General features: G+C 40.5%; 1 protein-coding gene across 1 annotated transcript; it reads right to left on the reverse strand.

Moving 5' to 3' along the window:
* Positions 1-668: 668 nt before the first annotated feature.
* On the reverse strand, positions 669-5,515 carry LOC108666063 (elongator complex protein 4). The gene is made up of 2 exons (XM_018152872.2): positions 5,259-5,515; positions 669-2,012 (listed from the first exon to the last, which is right to left on the reverse strand). The coding sequence occupies exon 2, from the start codon at positions 1,822-1,824 to the stop codon at positions 670-672; it is 1,155 nt and encodes a 384-aa protein (XP_018008361.1). The 5' UTR covers positions 1,825-2,012; positions 5,259-5,515; the 3' UTR covers position 669.
* Positions 5,516-18,781: the final 13,266 nt, after the last annotated feature.

An 18,781-nucleotide genomic window follows, 5' to 3' on the forward strand; every position in this document is an offset into this window, starting at 1 on the left:
CCAGGAAACTGCCCCTGACTACGCCGTTGAATTGTCGATAAATTTTACTTCCAGGAGCTCATGCAGAGAAACGATTCAGAGGTACGAAGACAAATATAGTTAGTATTCCTTAAATTGGAGGTTTCATTCCAATAGACATGCTTAGGAATTATCTTCCTTCGGTAGGGAAGTTGGCAAACAGACTATAGTGACACCCAGTGAAGCAGACACAGGGTAGGCGCATTGCGAAAAAATTTCGCTGATGTAACTTGTAAAAATTAGAATTTTTTGATACGTGTTATAATAAAGTATCCAATTCTTTAGCTGCCTTACAGATTTAAAGAGGTAATTTTCTCAATGAAATATCTTATGGGGGCTGATATATAGGTATGCTTTTTTTAGCATTTTCGAATGAGTAGCCTGGAGAATAACTTCTAACTATCGGGGTGAGGTTTTTCAGCTCTCCGTATTGATAAATTAATTCCCTTCTTTCTTGAGCAGTTCTATGAGGTCTCTCGTGACGCGTCAGAGTTCTGACATCTGATACAATCTATTACAGTTTAAACAAAATTGGGCTGAAATCTGTCTCTCGCTTAGAAAAGCCAGCGAGTTAAATGGTGACATGAATTGAATATTTGTTAGGAATAAAATTTCAGGAACTCTGAAAGAGGGATAAAAATATAGTTAAATCTAGAAGTCAAGTTTATTAGGTAGGCTTCCACTGCAAGAAACTGTGTTTTTAACGGGATCAGTTGCACTCCTACTGACAGTCTCGGATAAATCTGGTGGTAGATGTAGTTTCTCGATGGAAAGTTTCTTTCTCTTGAGCCTGAACACCCAATCATGGGTATCAACAAACGGTGCCACCAGCGAATTCCCAGCAGAGATCTTATTTATATGGAGAAGGCCATGATACTCTTTAAAGAGAGGATTCACTTCCTTATCGGTGCCTTGAAAAGATTCCAGGCCGATAACGTAATCAGCATGATAGCTCAATCGCCCCAACAATGCCGAGTCAACGAATAGGTAAGAAGGCACGGATACAAAAGCTACGGTGTAAGACTGACGTGCCAAAGCACGGAGCAAGGCGAAGAAAGATGTAACTTCAGACCAGACAGGATTTGTGGAGTCAGAACCAAGGGAGTGACATAAATCATCACCCCATTCACAAGAGGCAAGCGAGAAAATCCCTATACGCATAATGTTAGGCTTGTCGTTTGGTGTGGATGTGAACAGTTTTCGAGCAGACAAAAGGGAATGCAGGCAACTAAATAAATTTCTATATAAAGGCAATGCGGTTGCGTTTGAATTAGGATGTTTCTCCTTTCCATCCCAATAAAATTTTTCGCAATTGTCAAGCAAATCTGCAGACATGGTAGACTTCAAATCGTAGTGATGGCCAAAAGACCGAGAATTGTCACAAGAGGTTACTTGATTGAGGTTTTGATATCTCCAAGCAATCTTCATACTCTCACTTTCGTCGTTTTCTTCTCTTGAGTCTTCTTTATTAGGGACTGGTGACGGCAGACTTGAGATAAGCTTCACTGGGTCGCTATCTACGCTGGCAACCATTACTTCGTGACCAGATGTGACACCTTCAGCCAAAAAACACTTCATGAAATACTGAGCGTAGACGTTGCTTTCGTCCTCCTCCAGCAGAAGCAAGGACCCGACAGGGATGCCGCCTCCCAGTATTCCATCCAAGGAAGGTATGCCAGAGGAGACTAGAAGCTGAGAACTGTGTAGGGAAGCACACGTGCCTGGCAGACAGATGGTCTGGGCACGATTGCCTTTAGGCTTGAAGCTACTTTTTTTCTCGGACGTGGTGCTGATATTGCTGCTCATAGTGTTGATTTTAAGCTTTAAGCCAGTTACTGATGTCAACAGTGGTGCTGGTGCTGCTCAATATTGCATAGGTGCAGTAGGTGATGTCTGATGTATATGCAGCCACTACTATCGTTGAGAGAAGGCCTTACTTCAGGTGTGAATTGAAAATTTGTATTGCAGAGATGTTCGTCAAATTCACAGCATTTCTGAAAGAAAAGTCACAGTTAGATTTTACATTCTGACATAGTATAATAAATGCCAGCATCAGGCATGCAGGCCATATTATTTAATGCAATGTAAGTCAACATTTTATGGAGAACTATATCATTCAATGATATAGTTTAGTTAGTCAATGAGAATTAGCTAGTAATTTCCAGTTGCAATCCAGTCTTCAGAAGCTCAGAAAAAAATTTATTACCCCTCCAAAGATCAAATGAACATCTTTACTATTAATGGTAATAAAGTTGCTAAGCGTAACAAACTGAAGAAAATTTTGCCACTCATCTCAATTTATAAAAAATTTCAGAAAATATGGCAGAAACAGTTAGGCATACTACATGGACTGCTTTTGTTACAGACCCATGTGGCCTGATCAGGGGGAAAGAAGGGGAATTTATTTAGAAACATGAAGAACAATGTTATACCAGAAATATATGGTTGTGTCTAATCAGCATGCACACTCAATCCTCTAGGTTATATGCAGTCAGAAGCTGCAGAAAATGTAGGTTCAAATATTTCTGACAGAAGTTTTGTACCTGCAAAAGAAAAAAAACTTCCTAATCAGAAAATTTCAACAATTTTTCCAATATAACAAATCTATTCTTATCCAATTAATGATAAGTTCAAACTTAAGAGAATAGAGGAACCTGAGATCCTAAATCCTGGTGAATGAGGTTTAATAGACTTCCAGTCATTCATGGTATAAGTGGGACTTTAATTAGCACATTTTCTCATTTATGGAAAAAAGGTGCTATTGTGCTCGTCATGTCTGTCCTAACGTGACTGTCCGTCTATGACTTCACACACGTCATGGATGCATGAGAAAATGTGCTCTCTGTCACTCACTGCAGTGAATACTGATCTAATTTTTTTACAACAAGTCTTAGACTCTGATCTCTCAGCTGAGATACTGCAAATGCAATTTGATATGTAAACTATGTACCTATAACAAATATTTATCCAAAATGCCTGATTTACTACCAAATGGCAGAATTTTCCTGTTTATATGCATACAAATAATGACCAAAGGATGCATTACAATTTTAAGGAGTCCAACAATTCTCTAAATGATGTTGGTAGATCAATAGGCAGGTTTAGCATGTAAAAATAATATACTAACAATTTTTCAATTGAGGCTGGTGTGGTCTATGGTCTATTAATTTATTATTGATCCTATCCATGGTCTATTAATTTTAAATGACTTTTGTTCCATTCAAAAGATTGTTAATATATTATTATTACTTGTTAAACTGGCAAAAGATAAGAAATCTAAAAAATAGTGTGACCTCTTGAAATTGTTATGCATTCTTCAGTCATTGAGAATACCTAATATTTTAATTAATAGGTCCCAATTTTTTTAAACTTTGAGAGTATATATGTCAGCAACAACCCACAACTTTCAGGTTGCCTCAGATGTTTGAATTTAATGGTGCCATAGATATTTGATACAAAGAAAATGTTACAAGTCTGCTGGTCAGATAATAATCATTGTCTCCCAATCTAGAATACCAGGCAGCATTTTTAAAAAAATATGGGTAGAAATATTTGTTTAATTCACTACCGGTATTTTTTGAAAATACTAAACAAATCTGTGCTGTATTATAGCATCATATGGAAGAAACCAGACAAGGGCCATGTAAACAGGTGATATTGACTGCACAATAACAGGCATTTTTGTCTCATTCACAGGTGGCTCCTGCCTTATTTTATATAATGGATTGTCTCTGTAGTCTGTAACATGAAGAATGTGTTTAACTGTAATGCAAACTCACATTAAATACGATTAAGTCAAGATTAAGAATACAATTAAGAGATTAAATACAATTACTGTCATGATTAAAATCTCTTAACAAACAAGATTTACATTGGTAATTGGTTTAATTGCTACTCTGCTTTTTATTTTAAAATGAATGATAAAAGTTTAAATTTTAATTTTTTTAAATTTGCATATTTTACTTTACAATAATAATAATAAGGTAAATTGACAATTGGTAGGACATAACAACTTTTAGTTTAACTTTATAAGTGTTATCCCAAGAAAGGCAAGAATTGAAACAATGATATTTACTCCATTTTAACTGCAATTTAGGATATTATATTATTTGCTTCAAATTTCTTAAAAATACAACAAACATGAATGTTGAATGATGCATCAATTTTTATATAATTATATAAATCTGTACTTGTACTAGTAGATTGTATCCTCGTGACTTATCCTTAATGTAGGCTTACAATTTTTAATGAAACCAACATTATACCACTGTGCAGAGAGTGGATGAATATTGCAAGATCTTTGGCAACGCTTCAGTAGCAAAATTTACGCCTTCAGAAGATCTTGCCAACACATTTAGATTGAAATTCTTGCATTTAATGTATTTGTCAGTCTTTGGCCAACTAATTAAAAAAAAAGTAAGGTTTCCTATATGTTGGATGGATCAGGATGCAGTGAAGATTGTCTGGAAATCAGTTGCGGTCACATTAGAGCAGTCAGACTGCATTATCACATGTTCAGTTGAGACTTGCTGTACAATCAGTGAATCAGACTGCTTTTAGGGTAGAATTAGTTATTTGGGGTAACATGTGCATGCAACCTTGTAAATAAGTTTGTGGCTTGTAAATAGTTTTTCATTACTCAACCTAATGGCTTTTCATTAAAAATTAATTGGCAATGCATCTTAAAATTACCCGGTGATGCTTAGGGCTTAAAAACCCATATATTGGTGACGCTGCATCCACCCTGGCAAGCGTGGAAAACATCTTCCCTTAGGGCCGCAACTAGAGCTTTCCTGCCACTTCCAGAACCGCGAGATTTCCAGCAGATGAATTACCTCCTATCTAATTGTTAACAAAAGTGCACTATCAGGCCGCAAAATTCCAATTGTATTAAAAATTTGACATGTTGGAGCCGCGAGATTTCAGAAACAAGTAGGAAAATTCCAATCCTGCACCCTGGCACCCTCTGCGCCCTGGCCAACATAAATGACTTTGCAGACATGATATTTCTGATTTATTTCAACAGTTCAGGCTGAGGAGACACATGATTTTGAAAAAATGAGTCTTATTGAAATTTTGCAGTTAGACTTGGTGCAGTAGGTGTAGGAGGACAATAATACAGCACATACACAGTACAGTAGATTGTCTGAGATTGAGTAGAACAAGAAACTAGTTCCGTCAGAATTTAGATTTTACACCTGCGTCAGATTCAGTCAACATTAATCTAGCAATTTACTTACTCAAAAGTCAATCCACATTCTAACTTCTAAGCTGCTTGGTTTGGCATGGAAGTGACTTATCTTCTTCTTTTCAGGGTGTTCATGCTGAGGCCTGGCCTGAGTACACTGGTACACAGTGCACAGGATACGCTGCTCGTTGTCTTTCTTTTCTTTCTTATTTATTCTTATAGGAGCACTGGAAACTAGTCCATAAAGCCCCTTGCCTAAACTGGGCTCGTTGTCAATGTCAACATGCAACACGCAGACACGGCACTTATCGGCGCTGCGGAATTAACAGAAATTCGTTGTTGTTTCCAGACTGATAAAAAAAACTTGAAACTGGTGAACTCTTGAATATTGTAGAATTTGCTATAGAAATTTGATTTTTATCAATAAAGTTGTACTATTATTGCGGTTTAGGAGCATTTTATTTTTTAACCAGATTTCAGATCGCATTAAAATCGATCTTCATTGGGACAGCTGATAACCACAGAACGACGCATTAAGCGTGCAAAAGTTATGATGTTGGTGAAGAGAAGCTTGGTAATCTTGTTAATCTTGGTACTTGTTTGGGACATTGCAGTCCCAGGCCACGATTGATCGCCGCCTCTGATTATCGTTCATCCGCCCTCATTTGGGCAACCTGATGCACGATGCTGTTCACCAAATTTTTAATATTACAGGTGGATTGTAAGCATTGATAGCTATGGAAATATTTTACAAGCTTCCTTCATGTTTTAATTTTCATAGTTTCATGTAAAATTATCCCAGGTAATGAGCACCTGGAAGAACATTACCAATTTTCACAGAAAACCTATTTATGACAGGTGCGTTACAGCCAGAATGTTGTTAAGTAGTTTGTTTGATAGAATTTTAATAATTCACGTAATATAGGCAGTGAGGCAATGCAAGTGACTCAGGGAAAGGCGTAAATTTTTAGCAAGATATCTGCTCCTGATGTCTTTTGTGGTAATTTGAACAATTTTGTTCAGGTTTTGAACATTTAAGAATGATGACTTGGATATGAGTAATGCATCTTAATAATTCAATTATTAGATCTGTCTGAATTGATACTGGTAGTACCTGAACTACCCGCGACTTGTGTACAGAAAATTGCAAATCACATCTTGTGCAGTCAACACGTAAACTCGTGCGACTCTAATACCTGCAGCGATATTCCTGGTTTTATTATACTGACATTTATTTTGGTAAGGTTTCATTCTTTAATACATTACGCACCTCTACAATACACTATCAAGAAGCCAGTAAAATGTTCTATTTTTAACAAAGCGACGAAGAACCAAAAGAGGAATATCACAAAAGTTGAAAGTTTGGTTGTCGCCGCCTCAGCGTGGGCACGTAGCCCCGTGACCAGCCCTGTGCACCACCCATTTCGAGAATGTCACGCCGCCCGTGACGTCCTCATAGGAAGCGAAGGAATGCAGCGGCATGGGTGCAAAATGGCCCAGGAATGGCAGTTTGCAGAGCGTCAGGCGCGGCAGAAGTACGGCACCAAACGACTCCATGGCTGACCCATCACCCACGTGATGCGGTTGCCGTGTCACAAGGTTCTTCTTGCCAGACCAGCCCACCACTCTGCCAACACCAGAGTAATCCATTCTTCAGAAAATCCCTACAAACTTCTACCAATTAATAACTCAAGTGCGCGTATTTCTTAAAAAAAACATTCGGGATTCCTCTAACAAAAACTACGCACATGGGATCAAAGATGTCATTTAAATACGGTTGATTCTAGACACTTTTATTTCGTTAATTGACTTAATTCATAAATTTAATCAGAATGTAGGACGGTGAAGCCTGACTGGGCCGGGAGAATGCATATGGTTGGATAAGAACCCACCAGTCACATGACGTGACAGCCGCGGGGCCGATGAACCCATGCCGTTCCGCCCAGTGCTGTAAATAATTATACGAAATATTTCTTAAACCTATAATATATCTATTAAATCAATAGGATGGAATTTCTGCATTAATATATTAAAACTATCATTTATCTATTACGCACTTAGATTCCAGCTGTAGCAATTAGTGAATCTTCTAAGGATCAATATACCTACATATATATCAATTCAAATTTAAGCTTTGGGCACAGCTCGTGTATCTCTTAAAAGTACACTGCATGCCAGCATTCAATTGTAGCTAATTTATACTCAGAATGTATCAATTGGATAGATCAGAACAAATATTTAATATGGAGAGGACCTTTATTTTAGTTCGGTCAAGAGGAAGAGTAAAGCTAGGTCAGCTTCCGCAACAGCACGGAAAACAGTCTTATACGACTCCGTTCTTGGACTTATCTCGTATGAAGCTGGTGCGTATATCTGAAGATAGCGGGTGCTCCGACCGAGGCTTGGGAGATAATGCCAGGGAGTGAATATACTAACGCATCATACCCTAAGTCCATCAACGACGAAAAATCAGCGATCCAAGTCCAGTCATGGTCTCCTGGTATTAGCTGAAGAAAAGCCACTGCCGCAGAGTAGTTAGTCAATAGAGGAGAGGCTAGCGCAGACTGAAATTGGTTAGCCATGCCCATGGTTAGCCGCTGGACTTGCAGTTCTCTTATCTCGAGAGGAAATCTCGAGAGCACAAGCCCGCGATAACACAAGTCGCTAGGATGGGTGCCAGGCTATTTAATGAATTTTGAATTTAACTGAGCGAAAATAATAGTAAGGTTAATTATAGTATAAGCTTAGAATAGCAGTGAACGCTTAATTAAATTTAAATGGCATATATTACCTTAAAACGTTACTATTTCCAACATGTTCTGTCTGAGCAATTACATTTTTTTTCAGTAATTCAAGCTATTATTTTCAATTGTATCAGAATATTTGGAAACGTGGAATCGCGATTATTAATATCATTCAAAATGTCTGTTTAGCAGTTGGAACAAAAATCTTAATTACATCAAATTATGAAAGATTTATAAATATCATGTTTAATTTGGTACTGTCGTCATTTGGTGAATGACATGTTGTACAGATGTACATCATAAATTACACAAGATAAAAAAGTGCACAAAGCAGCTAATAAGCTCTATCCATCTTACTTCTCTTCTGCAGACGCGCAAATTGACCTGCGATCTAATTATGTTAAATAATTTTATTTCAGCCATTAACATGTTTATAATTCATATTATATAAATTGCCTTCTCATATCAAGCTACGAGACGTTTTCTCTACCTCATGTCAGCAGCCCGCTACGTCGCTGCAGCTCAGGTCATCCAGGGTAAGCAGAGCCTTTATTTCACGCAAGCCTTCAGCCACAAACACTTGGGAGCGCCGTGACCCGCCATGCATGAAGAATTAGTGCCATCTTGTTCCCGTTTATGTGAAGATCTCAAGCGTAACTCGTTCATCACTTGAAGAGAATGGCTGGTGTTGGTCGTAACCTTTAACTTCTACCAACCAACCCATAACCTCTCTCGCTACAGTATTTAGGTGCACGGCTAGATAGCAGGTACCGTTTCCCTGCTCGCTCCCGAACACTCGTGAACTCGAACACATGCAACGGAACTCCCGCGGCTAACAAGGATAGTTCACCAAGTTGCTTCCGACCATTCTTCGGTGCACACAAAACACCCACGGAGCCAGAGGAGCAGCCATCAATCCCTGAGGTCCAGAGTGAAGAGATTCGGAACTTGAACGCTTGTGACCGACAAGCATAACGGACTTGTGCTCGACCTATGATGATATAGGCCCCATAACTGCAGGACCGCTCGCGTGGATGGATATTTTGTAAGTTATCTATGATTGCGTGCTGCTGCAGAACAGAAGGTGGAGTTGCGTATGATTGAACTGCGTCTCATTCGTCTCTGTTCCACCAATCGTTTACGACCTTTCGCTTGATTGTCGAACAGGCGGTGCACAAGCTTGCGAAAGCTTCTGACCCCCGATCGATCTTCTTCGTAGATGAAACGATTATGGTCGCATTGCATTGTTAGTATGATCATTAACACATTGTTATGTATTAGGACGCCTGATAAGGACGCTATGCCCTTTAATATATATATATTTTTAAGGAGATGTGCATTTCTATAAATGCATAAATGCGCTACAAAAAATGGGGAAAAGTGGACCTATAGAAACGAATTCAATGATCGCATTCAATGGCAATCGTGTTATATTGGAAGCAAGTTACAGTTACTCACATGTTCAAATTAATTTAAGATTAGTTACTACATTTGATATGGACGAACTCGATCTAACATGAAGTGAAACAATTTAAATGGAAATTCTATATGGACTTGCTTATGTGATGTCATACATTAGCATTAATTCTTTCAAGAGTCAGCAAACGTTCTGCCTGTTGAAGATTCAGCACATATTTTCCTAAATGAAAGTATTAATTTCAACAGCACTATGTGATAACTTTTCTATGCGCAAATGATCGTCCTTAAATGAGTCTTTAATCTTATCAGAATAAACGAAAAACTTAGCTGGAATGTTGGTTGATCTTTCTCAAAAAATTGTACATGAACCCTCAATTGAAATTGGCAAGGAACCTTCAAATTTTTCACCCTTTAATCATTTTATCAATATCATTAAAGTGAATAGTTATCTATAGTTAGATTTTTATTTAAAAGTTCGGATATATACTCGAGTTACATAAACCTCGATCTCGCAACCTGCAATGCAGACTTTAAGTGTTTATCAAAGTATGCCCGTTGTTCGCTGGATTATGAACCGAGCTGACAATCCACAAACCGTTGAAAAGGTCATAAGTTCCCAGCAAGTAGCTCACGCGTCGACACTCAAGTGCAGGGTTTCCTCCGCTGAGATATTACAGTATTTCTCCGCTCCACGAAATTGCCGCAGTCGCGTTGCATAGCGGGCGGAAACGGAGAAGACAGCATAGCGCTCGTCGCTGTCTTGCGGACCAGCGTCGCAAAACAGCTTATTGGACCCATGAAAAACCTGGCCATGAGCGTGTACAAAAGAAGATTTGGGACGCTCGTTGCAAAGTTACTGGTATCGAGAACTGCGCGTATCAATGACCGAGGCAACCACATAGGGACTCGTGATTTTGATCCAGAAATGGTCTGGAAATAAAAAAAATGCGTTGAGAGAAATGTGCCCGAAACGTCTTTGTTCTCACGCAACTTGTGAAGGAACAAAAGTTCTGTAGACTGCCGCGCTCCAGCCAATATCGGCGCGTCATTTCAGGTTTCCGGAGATCAGAGGTGAACTTCATGTTTATCTCGGAACAGTTGCAAACCTGAGGAAATTGCTACGAGAAAATTGCAAGAAACCGCGCGCGGTCGGGAAGCTACCGTCGCAATTCTCTGCTGAGACTCGGATTCGTGAAAAACAATTAGCAGTTTCTTGCGGGATATTCGTGAGGCCATGCAAGATATGCGATACGTGAGGCCATGCGAGATATGCGATTCGTGAGGCCATGCAAGATATGCGATTCGTGAGGCCATGCGCGATATGAGCTATTCGTGAGGCCACGCGAGATATGCGATACGTGAGGCCACGCGAGATATGCGATACGTGAGGCCATCACGAGAACTGCTATACTTGAGGCCATGCGAGATATGCGATACGTGAGGCCACGAGAGATATGTGATACGAGAGGCCATGCGAGATATGTGATACGTGAGGCCATCACGAGATATGCGACACGTGAGGCCATGCGCGATATGCGATACGTGAGGCCATGCAAGATTTGCGATACGTGTGGCCATGCGAGATATGCGATACGTGAGGCCACGAGAGATATGTGATACGAGAGGCCATGCGAGATATGTGATACGTGAGGCCATCACGAGATATGCGACACGTGAGGCCATGCGCGATATGCGATACGTGAGGCCATGCAAGATTTGCGATACGTGTGGCCATGCGAGATATGCGATACGTGAGGCCACGAGAGATATGTGATACGAGAGGCCATGCGAGATATGTGATACGTGAGGCCATCACGAGATATGCGACACGTGAGGCCATGCGCGATATGCGATACGTGAGGCCATCACGAGATATGCGACACGTGAGGCCATGCGAGATATGCGATACGTGAGGCCATGCGAGATATGTGATACGTGAGGCCACGTGAGATATGCGATACGTGAGGCCACGCGAGATATGTGATATGAGAGGCCATGCGAGATATGCGATACGTGAGGCCATGCGAGATATGTTATATGAGAGGCCTAAATGAGATAGGGTGGAATAAAGTCCATACAACAATTTTTTCAACATATACATCTCAAGTGAACCTTGAAATTAAAAACAAATGAATAATTATAAACACTAAAATTTTCGTTGCATCACCCACAGAAGGACAATAATTTTCTCAACCGTAATACACCTTTGTAAAAACGAAGGTAGAGAAATATTATAATGTTTCTTCGCGTTTTTAAATATAAAAAATATAACTCTTTACTCACTGCAGTGAGTGACAGAGATCGCATTTTCTCGTTGACGAAAACTTGAGGTCACGGACAGACGGACGGACAGACGGACAGACAGACAGACGGACGGACGGAGAGCTAAAAAGCATAAATCGAGACAGTTATTGGAGAGCTAAGACCATCGTTACAGCAGCAGCACGCAGGATGTACAGTGGCCGCGAAGATGTATTCCGCTGATGGAAATATAAGCGCTAAGATTCTAAATAAAAAAAAGCATAAATCGAGACAGTTATAGGAGAGCCAAGAGCTACTCTGACCAACGTTGCAGCAGCAGCCCGCTGCAGGATGTTAGTCAGTGGCCGCGAAGATGTAAGCTAATGGAAATAAGAGCTATAAGATCTACGCTGATGTTGCTACTGCGGCCGGCAATTGGACGAGCAATCTCGTAGAATGGCCCAAGAATGACCAGTCTGTACGGCAGCTGTACAGTCTGTACGGCAGCTGTACAGTCTATACGGCAGCTGTACAGTCTATACGGCAGCTGTACAGTCTGTACGGCAGTTGTACAATCTGTACGGCAGCTGTACAGTCTGTACGGCAGCTGTACAGTCTGTACGGCAGCTGTACAGTCTGTATACTGCAGTACATCACGGTTGATTTATTAGGTAATTAATTATTGCAAATCTTGTTAAAACAAAACTACCAGTGACATAATGCTTGTAACATAACTGCATTAGGAGTAATAACCAATTGTTCTATGCTGTGAACAAAATGCGTATACAAACCAGCAACACTGCAAGAGCACGCGAATTATATTTATTCATTTGGACTTCTGAGTCACAAGGTGATATAGCGCTGGAGTTTGTGTTGAAGTTGTAGTTTGCTGCACCGCTTAAGGGTTGACGTCAGCTTCATGTTGTGCTTTCATTGTAGCTCGGCATAAAAGTAAATAGCGTCAGCCAAGTCAAGAAGTCAGACAAGGCTGAGTCACTTGACTGAATCCAACACATGACTAAATTTAATCAACATTGGATAGCATGGATGTAACAGTACTCAGAATTTCTTATTTTTAATAATGCAAGATGTTTGCCTACTGGAGATAGTCGTGCGGGATGCGAGTTTTCTCGCATGTTTAGCAACTGAGGCACTATTGCAACGGGAAAAATTCTTGAGCAAAGCACTACGTGTCAGCCTTTTAACCAAGAAACAAATGTTTTTTAAAGGATGCAACAGAGCGAATTGCATATTATTTCTGTATTGAATTATACTTGGATTATTTTTGTTATTAAATTTAATCGCCCAAATATTGGGTTTGTACGGTTTGGTGTGACGGTCTGGACCGAAACCTATATATGCGTGGTCACTTGTAGTAATGCCAGTGCATGCGACGGTATAAGCCGTGTGAGGCTAATTATCAGTCAATGCACTGATTACCGTACAAACGCCCAGGAAGTTATTAAAGGCATCGATACAAAAATTCATCATATTGCCGTAAAGTCAACTTTTTTCCCACTAAGCGCATGTTTTTGATCGAGGCTGTCCATACGGGCGTCGGGAGCGCAGCTTCCCCAGGGAACGGCGGCCGCGTGGGAGAATCTCGCTCCCCAGTGAAAATTTACAGACGCCCCAGCTCCTGATTTGGAGTGCCAGAAGCTGGGGCGACTCTAAATTTTGTTAGGGGTCACCGCGGCCCATTGGTGGCGGGGATGCAGGGAGGTGTTGTGCGCTGCTGCATGCCAATTCATCCATATCCATATTGGCACAAGACAATATATTAGTTGAATAACATAATTTGGTAGCGAATAATGATTTTTGTTTAATCTCAATGGTAATTTGTTAGCCGACGATGATGATTTGTAAATAAAAGCATTGATTAACTTATGACATCCAGTGAATATTAATATTGGAAATTAGGCAGAAACAAAATTCACTTTCGATGTGAAATCAAGAAGTATTGAATAACGGAAGGTGAAATAAGAATGGAAATTGGATGGTGATGTTTAATTTGTTAATTCTGAATTTTGTTAAAAATTCGAGTTTCTGTTTAAAAATTCGAGTTTCTGTTCGAGTTTTAAGAGTAGACTATAATATGAGTAGCGTGATAAATGTGGTTTGAACGGATCTTTCTTCAATGAACGTACTATAGTTTTAAATTTTCTACTGGATTCGGGATGACATGACGTATATCTCAAATTGCAATGATAATTATCCATCTCGAGCAACTCTCGAATAACTTGATAGTTTGTACGTTATAAGAACGCTCGCTCCTGCAGGTTTATAATATATTTTTTTTTTAACTACTCATTACATGAATTATACGAGTTTGTTACGCGGAGCTCACGTACATAGCTCGTAATCTCGACATAACTTTCATCCAGGGTTGTAATTTAACTTCTCACATAAGAACAATTCAATATATTTTAATTCATACTAAAAACAACATACTATAAAATGGACTGCTGCGAATAGAAAATAAAATAGTCACGATATACATTTTACCCGGAGTCGAGATAACCCGGGGCATTTTCCTGTTGACGGCGAACTGCGGAAGAAGAGAGTTAAAAAAATGCAGACGTCCGGTAAACTCGAGGCTCCGTAATTAGTCCGGTGGCGACCGCAAACGACGGATAGGATCTTTGCTGACTTCGGCGCGCAGAAACTTCTCGGAGATTTTGGTGCGTTGTTTCGGAGAAAAGAAAACAATTATATAAGAATAGAAGATAAGTTTGGGCGGAATAGAAGAAGGAGTAAAAGAAGCGAGATAAATGACTGCGGAGTAATGCAGGAACAGAAAACACGCTGAAAACAGAAGCGAAATTTTTTTGGTATCGAATAGAAATGCTAAATAAGGGAAAACAAAATTTTACTGATATCTTTACAAATTGCACGGTCACCTGAAAAACTAATTGATGTTGGGAATGAAAATATAGCTGAGAAGATAACTTTTGAGACTAAAGCTTCAATAAAACAACAATAATACGAATTAAAAAACGTGCACTTTGTCCGGGTGCATATAAATGAAAAAATGGCATGAGAAGAACGATCAGAAATTTTTGGATTGAACGCTCTGGTGTCTTGGCATTAACATTTTCCTATAGAGCGCCAATTTACATTAAAACCTCAATGCGGAAGGGAAAATTGCACAAAATGTGGCTATTGAATGGCAATTTGAATTAAAACGTGTCTTTAGAGCGGCAATTTACATAGATGCTTCTTGGCGGAGTTGCAGTTTGCCTTAAAAAACTTTCTGAACTTCAAATTGCGACACAAAAATGTAAAACTCATCCGAGGTTCTCACGATCTCTCTACATCGAGACTGGATATTGCAAAGACCGCAATTGATTTCTTTGCACAGCCCGGAGGATTTGATTACGCAGCTAAACCATAAGAACCTGCAAAGTTCGATCCATCAAATATGAAGCGGGTTAACCATATTCTTCTCACGCTTGATTGACTTCCCAGGGTCCAAAGTGAACGGTTAAGCCGCTTGCTCGCAAACTTCAGGCCTGAGAAATTAGAAAATCGCAATAACGAAATTATCAAGATTGCTAGAGCAAAAAAGTGAAAAATCAGTGAACCAGATTGCCATATTGATGAGTGTAATAATACAATCTCCATTGATACTCAAACGAATTCATGACTATTGGGAAATGAGGATTTGCACGTAGAGTATGTAAATAGGATGTAAATAAGGGATGAAATAATGCGAACAATGATGTATATCATGTATACGTAAATGGGATAGTATATATAAAGAAGGGGAGGAAGAAGGAAGTAAGGAAGGACGCTTAGTAAAAAGGAGAGAATAAAAAAAGATTGTCACAAAAGTGGAGGCTGAAGATGAAAGGAAGAAGGAAGTAATGAGAGATGCTGAGAGAGGGCATTGATGAAAAATTTGACAAAAACTAATTTATGCAGTTTTAGTATAACAGCAAAAAGAGAGCTACAAAATATGAGTGAATCGTGAAAGTGACTGAGAGAAAAATAGAGGCAAAGCTAAGAAATTTTCTGAAAGAAAAATACAATTAAATTAAGACATAACAATGAAAATGTTAAACCAAAAGAGAGGAGAAAAGTTGTTCATGGAGACAAAGATATAAGAGTTGAAATAAGAGCAGCGAGGAGCGGGAGAGAGCGACTGCACTGAGGCCAGCGCGTTGCCAGCGGGCGCAGCGTTTCTCCTGAACGCTTCCTTCCGAACTCACGTCCCCGACATAAGCTCTGATCCTGTTGTGGTTCACTGACCACACCGTCCCCAGCCCCGTCCCCAACCCCATCCTCAACCCCGGCCCCACACCATCCCCAGCCTCGTCCCCGCACCGTTCCGGCCCCACACTGTCCCCAGCCCTCCATCCCCACGTCTTCCGAGTGCCTCACTATCTCACTTCTGTGGGCGATTCCCCTTTCGCCATTTATTCGTCTTCCCTCTGTCACACCTTTTGCTTTCCTCGTCCCCTCCGCATCCATCCTTCGTCTCCTTCTGAAATCGATCTTTCACGCCACTTTCTGAGAGTGAACAATAAACTACCACGTACCTACACACCTGTATAAGTTGAAAACAGTCAACTCATGCATTAATTCTGCATACACACCTGAAAGTACAGAAAACAGTCAATTCTGCATCTCATCATCTGCATACCCACAAGCAGACGACAGGCAAATCTTACATTCATTCAAACCTATACGTGGTAAACATTTCGCTCTAGCATTCATTTAAACTTGCAAGTTGAATACGGTCAAATCATTTATATATATACGCCTACAAATGGAAAGGAGATCTTACATTCAAACCTATACGTGGTAAACATTTCGCTCTAGTATTCATGTAAACTTGCAAGTTGAAAACGGTCAAATCACACATATACTGTATACGCCTACAAATGAAAAATAGATCTTACATTCAAACCTATACGTGGTAAACATTTCGCTCTAGTATTCATGTAAACTTGCAAGTTGAATACGGTCAAATCATACATATACTGTATATACGCCTACAAATGAAAAACAGGCAACTCTTACATTCATCCTCACTTATGTGGAGAGAAACAGCCAATTCCTATTGTATTGTAGCAATACAATAAGTTGTTGTATTTATCTTATCCGTATTGGTGCTACAAATATGGTGAAGATATTTTGACTAAAATTATGGGAACGACGATGTTGTGGGTGTGACTATCAGTTTAATATTGCTGCTAAAATTGTGGATACGATTGTAAAATTATGTCTTTTCAACAATTATTGTGAAACTTTTTTGGCTATAATTATCTCGATAAAATTGTGGTTACAATTATGGTGACAATATTGTGAATACATCAACGGGACAATATTAATTGTAGCTGTATATATGGTGACGAATTGTAGCTACATTTATGAAGACAATATTGTTTATACAATCATGACGACAATATCGTGGTTACAGTCATGGAGAGGATATTGTTGCGATGATTTTAGTGAAGCTTATGAGGCTAAAATTACATGTTAGGAGTAGCGTACAATGACAACTCCCATGTTATAAGTTCATGCATGGTTTTAGGCCATTGTCCGGCAATTTGGTCTTCATGTCTGTTAAAGTTTCATGTCATGGTTTATATGTCTGTTAAGAGATAAGTGTCGACAAAAAATATTTTCTTAAATAACCTCCGTATATATTGCGCATTTAAATACGTCTCCTCAAGCAGTAGCGCCATCAGCTGATGAATGATCTGTGCACGCTTACCGACGCCTGCAAGCTTTAGTTAATTAGCTTGACATTTGGGCAGCTGAAGACATTCGGGCCAAGGCAGCCATGCCTACACTGCCTTGCAGCCAACACACAGGTAGCTATGCCTGCACAGCTCGTCACTATACAGGCAGCCATTCCAGTACAGCCAGCCACCATACAGGCAGCCATACAAGCCCCATTACAGGCAGCCATGCCTACACAGCCATGCAACCAACACACAGGTAGCTATAGATGCCTGCACAGCTCGTCACGCGCACTATACAGGCAGCCATTCCAGTACAGCCAGCCACCATACAGGCAGCCATACAAGCCCTCTTACAGGCAGCCATGCCTACACAGCTCACCACTATATACAGGCAACCATACCTGCACAGCCAACCACCACACAGAGTAAGCCATACCAGCACAGTGCACGGTGCACAGCCCGCTTCCATACAAATCGCCGCGAGAAAAAGCAGTTTTTCAGGTTAAGTTCAGCTCGAGTCTGGCGGCGTTGCATTAACCTGGCCTCGCCGAACAGCTCCCTTTTCTCCTGCAATCTGTTGCTGGCGTTCCTCTTTTTAAGTGATCGACCCCCCTCTTCCCCCCAAGTCCTCCTTTGCTTCAGTGTTCGCCCGCTGGCAGTCCCCATCTACAAATTATTTTCGACATCCCGTGAGCGTCCGCAAGTCGACCGCCTTTTCTTTCTCAGGTCTCGCAAACTCCGCCCACAGCTTCCACTTATTCCTTCCACAACTCCTGGTAACCTTCCCCCCCTTCTCTCTCCCGAACCTTTCCCCCTTCTTTCCCCAGCGTTTATCCAGGCTCCGCTGCAAGGGCTGGTGGGGGCTAGCCACCCCCAGTTTGGGGTTGTCGCCCCCTAACCACTTCCCGTCCGCTCTGTGCGGTGACCGCAGCAGGTCAAAGGCCAACTGAAGAAATACTTGGCGGCGAGAGACAGCGCCGCGTCGGAGGATGGTTAACTCGCGCTATCCAGAGCACGGGGGGCTTGTAGGGGGCTAGCTCGCCCCCGCGGTCCTGGGGGAAGTCACGAACGAATCCTTCTGCTTCTCTGCTGTGATTCAGGGCCCATACTTTCAAAAAAGTTAAGAGATCGTAAGTTCATCAGCCAATCATTGACGGCATTTCAAGCAAAATTCACCAAATAGACAAGAAAATATAGCGTATATATAAGTACTTACGTTCACTTGTGAGTTTTGAAAGTATGGCCCCTAGTCATAATATCACACCAAAAAACTCTTTTAGTCGCTGAATCCCTTTGCGATCCCCCTGGGTTACAAAAGAGAAACATAATTCACAAACCAAGTCGTTCTTCTAGTCTGTTTTTGGTGCTGCAACAAAAAAGTTAAGATGTACCACCTAAAATTTTAAGGTGCACCAAAATGTTTAAGCTTCCAGGCCTTTTTGTGATGAAGCTTTCTTTACTCTCGGCGACTTTTAAAT

This window comes from Hyalella azteca, unplaced genomic scaffold, assembly GCF_000764305.2.
Source record: "Hyalella azteca isolate HAZT.00-mixed unplaced genomic scaffold, Hazt_2.0.2 contig17432, whole genome shotgun sequence".
In the NCBI taxonomy this organism is placed as follows: Eukaryota; Metazoa; Arthropoda; class Malacostraca; order Amphipoda; family Hyalellidae; genus Hyalella; species Hyalella azteca.

Coding starts and splice junctions, on each gene's coding strand:
- LOC108666063 (XM_018152872.2), bottom strand. CDS start 1,824: ATGAGCAGCAATATCAGCACCACGTCCGAGAAAAAAAGTAGCTTCAAG.